Genomic DNA, 12,047 nt, shown 5'->3' on the forward strand with positions numbered 1-12,047 from the left:
CTGGCTGTGGGTAGGTGGGACTAGGTGCAATATGAGATCACTGTGAATCAGGTGAGCCGAAGAGCTGTTTCTGTTCTGTAGTGTTCTATGATTCTGTACACCAATCTGAATAGATATAGTCTAAATATGCCAGGGTTAAACCTGCGTGCACTGTGCATGGCTCCCATCTCCATATCCCTGGGTCAGACTACACTGGAGCACCGTGCACAGTTCCTATCTCCATATCCCTGGGTCAGACTACACTGGAGCACCGTGCACAGTTCCCATCTCCATATCCCTGGGTCAGACCACACTGGAGCACCGTGCACAGTTCCCATCTCCATATCCCTGGGTCAGACCACACTGGAGCACCGTGCACAGTTCCCATCTCCATATCCCTGGGTCAGACCACACTGGAGCACCGTGCACAGTTCCCATCTCCATATCCCTGGGTCAGACCACACTGGAGCACCGTGCACAGTTCCCATCTCCATATCCCTGGGTCAGACCACACTGGAGCACCGTGCACAGTTCCCATCTCCATATCCCTGGGTCAGACCACACTGGAGCACCGTGCACAGTTCCAGTCTCCATATCCCTGGGTCAGACCACACTGGAGCACCGTGCACAGTTCCCATCTCCATATCCCTGGGTCAGACCACACTGGAGCACCGTGCACAGTTCCCATCTCCATATCCCTGGGTCAGACCACACTGGAGCACCGTGCACAGTTCCCATCTCCATATCCCTGGGTCAGACCACACTGGAGCACCGTGCACAGTTCCAGTCTCCATATCCCTGGGTCAGACCACACTGGAGCACCGTGCACAGTTCCAATCTCCATATCCCTGGGTCGGACTACACTGGAGCACCGTGCACAGTTCCCATCTCCATATCCCTGGGTCAGACCACACTGGAGCACCGTGCACAGTTCCCATCTCCATATCCCTGGGTCAGACCACACTGGAGCACCGTGCACAGTTCCCATCTCCATATCCCTGTGTCAGACCACACTGGAGCACCGTGCACAGTTCCCGTCTCCATATCCCTGGGTCAGACCACACTGGAGCACCGTGCACAGTTCCCGTCTCCATATCCCTGGGTCAGATCACACTGGAGCACCGTGCACAGTTCCCGTCTCCATATCCCTGGGTCAGACCACACTGGAGCACCGTGCACAGTTCCCGTCTCCATATCCCTGGGTCAGACCACACTGGAGCACAGTGTACAGTTCCCATCTCCATATCCCTGGGTCAGACCACACTGGAGCACCGTGCACAGTTCCCATCTCCATATCCCTGGGTCAGACCACACTGGAGCACCGTGCACAGTGTGTGCAAGATGGTCCTTGAGAATGAGAGGGAGTACGTGCATGAGAAAGAGTGTGTGATTTTATCCCAGAGGCTGAAATTTGGAACCCACCCACCCCCCCAGCTTGCACTCCCCCTTGGGCTGACCATGCTGACCACCCCTCCCCTCTGCTTTCCTAGGTTTACAGCTGGTCTCACAGACTCCCTATGAGATTCAGAGCCTCTTCCAGCTTTGCTATGAGCAGCGCACTGCCCGCCAGCTGCCCCTCTACAGTAACGGTGAAGGTAAGCAAGCAACCGCCACGTGTTAACCCTCTGCTCAGAGGCCCGATCAGGGTGCTGATCCTGAACCTATCTACCTTGGCAAAAAAAATCTCAATAACTAATTGGATCATAAAAAAGAACAAAATCTACAGATGCTGGAAATCTAAGCAACACACACAAACTGCTGGAGGAACTCTCCAGGTCAGGTAGCATCCATGAAAAAGAACAAACAGTTGGTGTGTTGGGCCGAGACCCTTCATCAGGACTAGACAGGAAGTGGAGAAATCGGAATAAGAAGGTGCAGGAAGCGTGGATGAAGTACAAGGTGGCTGGCGATAGGTGAAACTGGGAGCAGGGGAGGGGGTGAAGTATATTGTTGCTGTTTTTTCTGCGAGGGAGGGACTGGGGATTTGATGTTAACGTCACTGTTTTTTGCGAGGGAGGGAGTTGGGGTTTTTGGGGGTGTGGATTATCCGTAAGTTTTTTTGTGCATGCTGGGGGGTGGGGGGTGGAGGGGGGGTTTGTAAGTTTTGTTTCCTTCTTTTTCACGTTGGGTGGGGAGTGATGTCTTTTCAACAGCTCCCATGGTGTTTTTGTATCTTGTGGCTATCTGGAGAAGATGAATATCAGTGTTGTATTGTTCAAGCATACTTTGACAATAAACTTCTAAAGAGCTGGGAAGTTGATTAGTGAAAGAGATAAAGGGTGGAGAAGGGGAAATCTGATGGGAGAGGGTAGAAGACCATGGAAGAAAGGGAAGGGGTAGGACCACAAGGGGGAGGTGATGGGCAGGGAAGGAGATGAGGTGAGAGAGGGAAGCGGGAATGGGGAATGGTGAAGGAGAGGGACTCACCAAGTCAGGCAGCATCTATAGAAGTGAATAAACAGTTGATTTAGGGCTGAGAACCTTCATCCAGACTGGAAAGAAAGTGGGGAGACGCCAGAATAAAAGGTGGGGAGAGGGGCAGGATAGCTAGAGGTGATAGGTGAAGCCCAGTGGGAAAGGTAAAAGGGCTAGAAAGGAAGGAATGTGATGGGAGAGGAGAGTAAACCATAGCAGAAAGGCAAGGAGGAGGGGACCCGGGGGAGAAGAGGTAGAGTTCAGAGTGGGGAATAGAAAAAGAGGGTAGGGGGATGGATTATTTTTTAACCGGAAGGAGAAGTCGATATTAATGCCATCAGGTTGGAGATAACCCAGATGGAATACAGTGTTGCTCCTCCATCCTAGGGGGGATTAAGAGGAGACAATGGACCAATATGTTGGAATGGGAATGGGAATTAAAATGAGAGGGTAGGGTAGATAAAGCAGATAGCCCACACAAAATGGAGGAACTCAGCAAGTCAGGCAGCATCAATGGAAGGGAATAAACAGTCTGTATTTCAGGCCGAGACCCTTCATCTGGACTGATGACTGATTGCCTTGGCCCAAAATGTCAACTGTTTATTCACCTCCATTGATGCTGCCAGATCTGAGTTCTTCTAGCATTTTCTGTGCGTTGCTCCAGATTTCCAGCACCTGGAAAATACCCTGTTTATGCAGAGCCAGCTAGTGTCAAAATGCTAGAGGGCACAGCTTTAAGGTGAGGTGTGGTGAGGGGAGTTTAAAGGAGGTGTACGGGACAAGCTTTCTTTACACAGTAATGGTGCCTGGAACGGGCTGCCAGGGATGGTGGTGGAGGCAGATATGAGCAAAGTGTTTAAGAGGCTGTTGGACAAATGAATATGCAAGAAGACTTCTAAATAACAACCTCCATATCCTCATTCAGAGGTTTGCTTTGACTTCATGTTCAGTACAGATATGATGGGCCAAAGGGCCTGTTCCTGTGATCTATGGGGACAGGAACGTGGGTGGTGAGATTAAAGATTAGCGGTATTCAGATGCAAAAGACTGAACCAAACAGATCATAGCCTGGATTCTGACCACGGAACCACGACCGTGCTGTGAGACTGAGATAGATGATTGGCGAGGCTTGCGTCCTCAACCACAGGTCTATTTAAAGCAGAGCTGTCATGTGATGCAGGTGATCACGGTCTTCACCACGACTGGTCCTGACAAATTTCTCTACGGAAGTGCTCTGCCATTGTCTTCTTTTAGGCAGTGTCTTTACAAGACGGGTGACCCCCCGCCCCCCGTCATTATCAGTACTACGAAGAAGCTCTTCCCAGGCTTCCAGCTGGGTACGGGTATCGATTAGAATGTCAGCCAGCCCACTGAAGGCTGGAAGCTGGGGGCCTAGGGAGATGGCCTATAAAAAAACTGTGTGTGGGTGGGTAGGAGGGTTGAGTGTTGACAATATCACTGTTGAATACTCAATTCTTGGTGCCCAAAACATGATTGCCAATGACTGGACCAGAAGATGTACCGGCTCCACAGAGCAACTGACAACCTCACCCGAGTAACTCTGACTTCCTCCTTGTGACAGGGGTGGGCACATGGTGGCCTGGGGGTCCTGTATTTCCAGGCTCTGGCTGGCCACAGACTCTGGGTCCATGTTGGCTCCGTCGCACTATGACGAGAGACCTGGGCGAGGGTGGTTTGCAGCCAAGTGCTAGAGTACCGGAGGCTGGAATCGAGACACGGTATCAAGCTGGATGAGAACTCAACAAAAACAAACCACTAGACGAAATCACTAGTGAGGTTTACTCGTTCAGGTGTGCTTTCAATACTCAACTCTTGGCGCCCAAAACATGATTGCCAATTAGGAGGATGGCCCAAAACTCTTAAAGGGTTCTCAATACTCTAGAGTGTCTACATCCCAGAAACTGGCATAGTTGGGAGCATCTGGATTGAATTGGTAAGACTGAAGCCAAAAGTGATATTGGCATTTATTTTGGTGCAATTGGTAGGACTGAAGGTAAAAGTGATATTAGCATTTATTTTGGTAAATGTTGGTTCTATCTCCACATCTAAGAGAAAATTGGATAAATACATGGATGGGATGGTTATGGAGAGCTATGGTCCAGGTGCAGGTGGATGGGACTAGGCAGGATAATAGTCTGGCATGCACTAGATGGGCTGAAGGGCCTATCTCTCTGCCATGGTGTTCTATGGCTGTCCCCTCATACTTCAGGGGGCTCACCATCATCCCATCTTGCTGCCACATTGGGCCCTTTCTGATGAGCTGTCCACACTTTGCTTGTTTCTCCATTCCAGATTCGGACGGCACCACACTGAGGGGGAGACTGAGCGTCAGGATTCACTCCGTGTCCGGACTGAAGGAGCCACTCAGTAAGTAGTGCACGTCTCGGGATCTTCCCTACATCCCTCCCCTTGGTCAGTCACAGCCCCACCTGTGTCCACCGTCCCAGAGACAGCAGGCTTTCTTCAACCCCAGCTTCCTTCTAGCTCAGCCAGTTAGAGCGGGAATCCACTTGGTCACCATTTCCATGTTAGTAGGACCACTGGGGGGAGATCCCAGTAGAACATTACATCTCATTATTTTTCATGCATATGGGCGATAAGGTCATGACCCTCAATTTAATTCTCGCCTAATCATGGGCAATTTACAACAACCAATTAACCTACCAAATGGTACGTCTTTGGACTGTGGGAGAAAACCAGAGCACCCGGAGGAAACCCAGGTGGTCACGGGGAGAAGGTACAAACACCTTACAGGCAGCAGCGGGTAAAGCGTCACGCTGAGAACTATGCTACTGTGTCGCCCTAGAGTCAACCAGTTCCAGAGGGAGCAAAGACGGTGTGCCCGATGCCAGGTGCCAGAGGGGGGAGAACTGTGTGTCTGATACCCTGTGCAGAAAGGGACGACGATGGTGTGTCTGATACCCGATCCCAGAAAGGGAGAGGATGGTGTGTTTCATGCCAGGCCCCTGGGGGAGAGGACGGAGTGCCTGATGCCTGGTCCCAGAGGGAGAGAGGATGGTGTGTCTGATGCCCGGTCCCAGAGGGAGAGAGGATGGTGTGTCTGATGCCCGGTCCCAGAGGGAGAGAGGATGGTGTGTCTGATGCCCTGTCCCAGAGGGAGAGAGGATGGTGTGTCTGATGCCCGGTCCCAGAGGGAGAGGATGGTGTGTCTGATGCCCGGTCACAGTGGGAGAGGATGGTGTGTCTTATGCCCGGTCCCAGAGGGAGAGGATGGTGTGTTTCATGCCAGGCCCCTGGGAGAGAGGATGGTGTGTCTGATGCCCGGTCCCAGAGGGAGAGGATGGTGTGTCTGATGCCCGGTCACAGTGGGAGAGGATGGTGTGTCTTATGCCCGGTCACAGTGGGAGAGGATGGAGTGTCTGATGCCCGGTCCCAGAGGGAGAGAGGATGGTGTGTTTCATGCCAGGCCCCTGGGGGAGAGGACGGAGTGCCTGATGCCTGGTCCCAGAGGGAGAGAGGATGGTGTGTCTGATGCCCGGTCCCAGAGGGAGAGAGGATGGTGTGTCTGATGCCCGGTCACAGAGGGAGAGAGGATGGTGTGTCTGATGCCCGGTCACAGAGGGAGAGGATGGAGTGTCTGATGCCCATCCCCAGAGGGAGAGGATGGTGTGTCTGATGCCCGGTCCCAGAGGGAGAGGATGGTGTGTCTGATGCCCAGTCCCAGAGGGAGAGAGGATGGAGTGTCTGATGCCCAGTCCCAGAGGGAGAGAGGATGGAGTGTCTGATGCCCAGACCCAGAGGGAGAGAGGATGGTGTGTCTGATGCCCAGACCCAGAGGGGGAGGATGGAGTGCCTGATGCCTGGTCACAGAGGGAGAGAGGATAGAGTGTCTGATGCCTGGTCCCAGAGGGAGAGAGGATGGTGTGTCTGATGCCTGGTCACAGAGGGAGAGAGGATGGTGTGTCTGATGCCCGGTCCCAGAGGGAGAGAGGATGGTGTGTCTGATGCCCGGTCCCAGAGGGAGAGAAGATGGTGTGTCTGATGCCTGGTCACAGAGGGAGAGAGGAAGGTGTGTCTGATGCCCAGTCACAGAGGGAGAGAGGATGGTGTGTCTGATGCCTGGTCACAGAGGGAGAGAGGATGGTGTGTCTGATGCCTGGTCCCAGAGGGAGAGAGGATGGTGTGTCTGATGCCTGGTCCCAGAGGGAGAGAGGATGGTGTGTCTGATGCCTGGTCCCAGAGGGAGAGAGGATGGTGTGTCTGATGCCTGGTCCCAGAGGGAGAGAGGATGGTGTGTCTTATGCCCGGTCCCACAGGGAGAGAGGATGGTGTGTCTGATGCCCGGTCACAGGGAGAGAGGATGGTGTGTCTGATGCCTGGTCACAGGGGGAGAGGATGGAGTGTCTGATGCCTGGTCCGAGAGGGAGAGGGGATGGTGTGTCTGATGCCCGGCCCCAGAGGGAGAGAGGATGGTGTGTCTGATGTCCGTCCCCAGAGGGAGAGGATGGAGTGTCTGATGCCCGGTCACAGAGGGAGAGAGGATGGTGTGTCTGATGCCCGGTCACAGAGGGAGAGAGGATGGTGTGTCTGATGCCCGGTCACAGAGGGAGAGGACGGTGTGTCTGATGCCCGGTCACAGAGGAAGAGGATGGAGTGTCTGATGCCCGATCCCAAAGGGAGAGAGGATGGTGTGTCTGATGCCCGGTCCGAGAGGGAGAGAGGATGGTGTGTCTGATGCCCGGTCACAGAGGGGGAGTATAGTGTGTCTGATGCCCGGTCCCAGAGGGAGAGGATGGAGTGTCTGATGCCCGGTTACCGAGGGGGAGAGGATGGAGTGTCTGATGCCTGATCCCAGCGGGAGAGAGGATGGTGTGTCTGATGCCCGGTCCCAGAGGGAGAGGATGGAGTGTCTGATACCCGGTCCAGAGGGAGAGGATGGAGTGTCTGATGCCCGGTCCCAGAGGGAGAGGATGGAGTGTCTGATGCCCGGTCCCAGAGGGAGAGAGGATGGAGTGTCTGATGCCCGGTCCCAGAGGGAGAGGATGGTGTGTCTGATGCCCAGTCCCAGAGGGAGAGAATGGTGTGTCTGATGCCCGGTCCCAGAGGGGGTGAGGATGGAGTTTCTGATGCCCCATCCCAGAGGTAGAGAGGATGGAGTGTCTGATGCCCGGTCCCTGGGGTAAAGGATGGAGTGTCTGATGCCCTTCCCAGAGGGGGAGGATGGTGTGTCTGATGCCCGGTCCTAGAGGGGGAGAGGATGGTGTGTCTGATGCCCAGTCCCAGAGGGAGAGGATGGTGTGTCTGATGCCCGGTCCCAGAGGGAGAGGATGGAGTGTCTGATGCCTGGTCCCAGAGGGAGTGAGGATGGAGTGTCTGATGCCCGGTCACAGAGGGAGAGGATGGTGTGTCTGATGCCCGGTCACAGAGGGAGAGAGGATGGAGTGTCTGATGCCCGGTCCAGAGGGGGAGAGGATGGAGTGTCTGATGCCCGGTCCCAGATGGAGACGATGGAGTGTCTGATGCCCGGTCCCTGGGGGAGAGGATGGAGTGTCTGATGCCTGGTCCCAGAGGGAGAGAGGATTGTTTGTCTGATGCCCGGTCCCAGAGGGAGAGAGGATGGTGTGTCTGATGCCCGGTCACAGAGGGAGAGTGGATGGTGTGTCTGATGCCCGGTCCGAGTGGGAGAGGATGGTGTGTCTGATGCCCGGTCCCAGAGGGAGAGAGGATGGTGTGTCTGATGCCCGGTCACAGAGGGAGAGTGGATGGTGTGTCTGATGCCCGGTCACAGAGGGAGAGAGGATGGTGTGTCTGATGCCCGGTCACAGAGGGAGAGTGGATGGTGTGTCTGATGCCCGGTCCGAGAGGGAGAGGATGGTGTGTCTGATGCCCGGTCACAGAGGGAGAGAGGATGGTGTGTCTGATGCCCGGTCACAGTGGGAGAGGATGGTGTGTCTGATGCCCGGTCACAGAGGGAGAGAGGATGGTGTGTCTGATGCCCGGTCACAGTGGGAGGGGATGGTGTGTCTGATGCCCGGTCCGAGAGGGAGAGGATGGAGTGTCTGATGCCCGGTCACAGTGGGAGGGGATGGTGTGTCTGATGCCTGGTCACAGAGGGAGAGAGGATGGTGTGTCTGATGCCCGGTCACAGTGGGAGAGGATGGTGTGTCTGATGCCCGGTTACAGAGAGAGAGGATGGAGTGTCTGATGCCCGGTCACAGAGGGAGAGAGGATGGAGTGTCTGATGCCTGGTCCCAGAGGGAGAGAGGATGGAGTGTCTGATGCCCGGTCCCAGAGGGAGAGAGGATGGTGTGTCTGATGCCTGGTCACAGAGGGAGAGAGGATGGAGTGTCTGATACCTGGTCCCAGAGGGAGAGAGGATGGAGTGTCTGATGCCCGGTCCCAGAGGGAGAGAGGATGGTGTGTCTGATGCCTGGTCACAGAGGGAGAGAGGATGGAGTGTCTGATGCCCGGTCCCAGAGGGAGAGAGGATGGAGTGTCTGATGCCTGGTCACAGAGGGAGAGAGGATGGTGTGTCTGATGCCTGGTCACAGAGGGAGAGAGGATGGAGTGTCTGATGCCCGGTCCCAGAGGGAGAGGATGGAGTGTCTGATGCCCGGTCCCAGAGGGAGAGGATGGAGTGTCTGATGCCCGGTCCCAGAGGGAGAGAGGATGGAGTGTCTGATGCCCAGTCCCAGAGGGAGAGGATGCAGTGTCTGATGCCCGGTCCCAGAGGGAGTGAGGATGGAGTGTCTGATGCCCCATCCCAGAGGTAGAGAGGATGGAGTGTCTGATGCCCGGTCCCAGAGGGAGAGGATGGAGTGTCTGATGCCCGATCCCAGAGGTAGAGAGGATGGAGTGTCTGATGCCCGGTCCCAGAGGGAGAGAGGATGGTGTGTCTGATGCCCGGTCCCAGAGGGAGTGAGGATGGAGTGTCTGATGCCCGGTCCCGGAGGGGGAGATGATGGAGTGTCTGATGCCCATTCCCTGGGGTAAAGGATTGAGTGTCTGATGCCCGGTCCCAGAGGGGGAGGATGGTGTGTCTGATGCCCGGTCCCAGAGGGGGAGTGGATGGTGTGTCTGATGCCCGATCCAGAGGGGGAGAGGATGGTGTGTCTGATGCCCGGTCCCTGGGGGAGAGGATGGAGTGTCTGATGCCCTGTCCCAGAGGGGGAAAGGATTGTCTGTCCAATACTTGGTCCTAGAAAGGGATTGAATTTATTGATATAAAGGTGATCATGGAGTTTGTGATTACAGTCGGTCAGTGACTTGAGGAGCAGATATCTGTGAGTTTGTGAAATGGTGGAGCAGGTGAAAGGATCTAATTTGATTTCATTTCGTATGTTCTCATCTGCTCAGTTACTGACACATGACCGCACCAAATTCTCAGCTATTGACCCCTCACCTCGATCTCTCACCCCCCTCCTCCCCCGATCCCTTAACGCATCTCACGCTGAGGTCTCACTCTACTTCTGCCTCATCCTTCGACCCACCTCACCCACGACGCCTGCCGAACGCACAGCGATCTCCGGAGCCACACTGGGGGAGGGGAGGGAATATCAGCTCACTGGGACGTTTGGGGAGCAGTTCGTTCCAAGTTCAGTTCGAGTCTGAGTTGATCTTTGTTGTGGGAGTACATGCATCGGGTATAGATGTAATGAATATTAGCATTTTACCACAGCGGCACAGTATATTACCAGGCGAGGACAACCACAAATTAACATAAATTATACACACACTGGGTGGCTGGGTGAAGATGCGTCTCTACCAAAGGAGCTGTGAAGCACTCCCTCCCTCCACTAGCCTGCAGGTCACCCTTGGCAAGGTGTAGTATCTGCTTAGCCCCACCTCACCCCCAATCAGGGTCACATGAAACCATGGGAGCAGGTGATGGATGGTCGTATGAGCAGCCGGTGCAGATCACAAGTCCTGGTTATGTGACCACTGACACCAGGCAGACAATCTCTGAAGAGTATTGACAATCACCCGTCTTGCAAAGACACTGCCCAGAAGAAGGCAATGGTAAACCACTTCTGTAGAAAGATTTGCAAAGAACATTTGTCAAGGAAGACCACGATCACCCTCGTCATACGACACGGCGTTTGACTATGATGATTATGTGCGTACATGTGCAAAGCTGTCAGGGAAAGGGAGGAAAAATGAGGTCCAGCATAGGCTTGGGGTTTCTCGGGTGGGTTCAGGGACCTAAAGGCAGGAGGGAAGAAATTGTTGTTAAACCTTAAGATGTGGGTTTTCAGGCTGCTATACCTCCTGTCTGACGGCAGCATCGAGAAGAGCAAATGGTCAGTAATGATGGATGTCGGCTCCCTGAGGCCCTTTACCTCTTCCACCTATCCCCTCCCAGCTTGTGTGTGTGTGTGTGTGTCTGTGTGCGTGTGTGTCTGTGTGCGTGTGTGTGCGTGTGCGTGTGTGCGTGTGCGCGCGTCTCCTCTTGTAGATGTTCCTTCATGGTCGGAAGAGCTGTACCCACGATGGAACTGGCTGAGTGTCACTACTCTATGTAGTCCCTTGCATTCCTGTGCACAGGAGTTCCAGTACCAGACTGTAGGCTTTGCTTTCAAAACAATCACCCCCCCCCCCCCACCCCCAGACCGGTCTCCTTCTGCCCTTGATTACAGATGACCTGTAATGTCCTCTTTCTCCGCCAGATGTTTACTGCTGTCTGGAGTCTGATTGCCATGGCTACTTTGAGAAGAAGGTACAGACACCAGTCTTAACCCAGTGCCTAAGCCCAAAGTGGGAAGAGGTGAGAACTTCAGTCAAATGTCGTGGGGGTTCAGTTCTGCAAACTCTCAGCCACCTGCAATGGAAGGCATGAGTTCAGGAATGTCTCCTTGTGACCTCAGGGTTGTTTTGTGCGTGTGTGTGTGTGAGAGAGACGGAGACTGCTCTGCATAAACTGTGCACTGTCTACAAGTGGAGAACCTGTAGCATTAGAGCAAGTCTGTCAAAATGCTGGAGGATTCAGCAGGTCAGGCAGCATCTATGGAGGGGAATAAACAGTTGACGTTTCGAGCCAAGACCCTTCGTCACTCCAGTCCTGTTGTCCATAGATGTTGTCTGACCTGCTGAGTTCCTCCAGCATGCGGTACTCTGGACCCCCAGCATCTGCAGAATCCCTGCTGTTTGTGCTAGAGGGGCCTGGTCTCAGATCAGACATGATCGCATTACAAAACAGAAAGGGCTCAAGGGGCCAAATGGCCTTCTCTTGCTCCTATCTTCTTGTTTTTTTGCATTGCTTTGTGATCCTACTCCCTTTGACTTGTTCAGCATAGTCGAAGTCCAAAGTAAATTTATTATCAGGTATATGATACCACATACCACTCTGAGATTCTTTTTCTTGCAGGCATTCACAGTAGAACAAAAATACAATAGAATCAATGAAAAACTACACACAAAGACTGATAAACGGTGCAAATACAAAAATGGACGGATGGATGGGTAGAGATGGACAGATAGATAGACATGGACAGATAGATGGGTAGATAGATGGGTAAGTAACACTGATAGCGTGAGTTGAGTACTGGAAACTGAGTTATTTTCTCATGGACAGTGCTGCCCAGCAAGCTGGTCTCACCTGCCTATGTCTGACCCACGGCCACCGAAACCTCTGCTCTCCATCTACTTCCCTAGATTGTTTTTAAACATTGCTA

General features: G+C 53.8%; 1 protein-coding gene across 2 annotated transcripts in view; it reads left to right on the forward strand.

Annotated features, from left to right (window-relative positions):
• Positions 1–12,047, forward strand: part of LOC140729306 (active breakpoint cluster region-related protein-like) — a 102,994-nt gene that overhangs the window by 50,640 nt on the left and 40,307 nt on the right. For both annotated transcript variants that reach the window (XM_073048918.1, XM_073048919.1), the window contains 3 exons: positions 1,470–1,574; positions 4,708–4,782; positions 11,043–11,140. In XM_073048918.1, coding sequence (XP_072905019.1) covers positions 1,470–1,574; positions 4,708–4,782; positions 11,043–11,140 — 278 coding nt within the window. The remainder of the gene's footprint in view (positions 1–1,469; positions 1,575–4,707; positions 4,783–11,042; positions 11,141–12,047) is intronic.

Source organism: Hemitrygon akajei, chromosome 6 (genome assembly GCF_048418815.1).
Source record: "Hemitrygon akajei chromosome 6, sHemAka1.3, whole genome shotgun sequence".
NCBI classification, from domain to species: Eukaryota; Metazoa; Chordata; class Chondrichthyes; order Myliobatiformes; family Dasyatidae; genus Hemitrygon; species Hemitrygon akajei.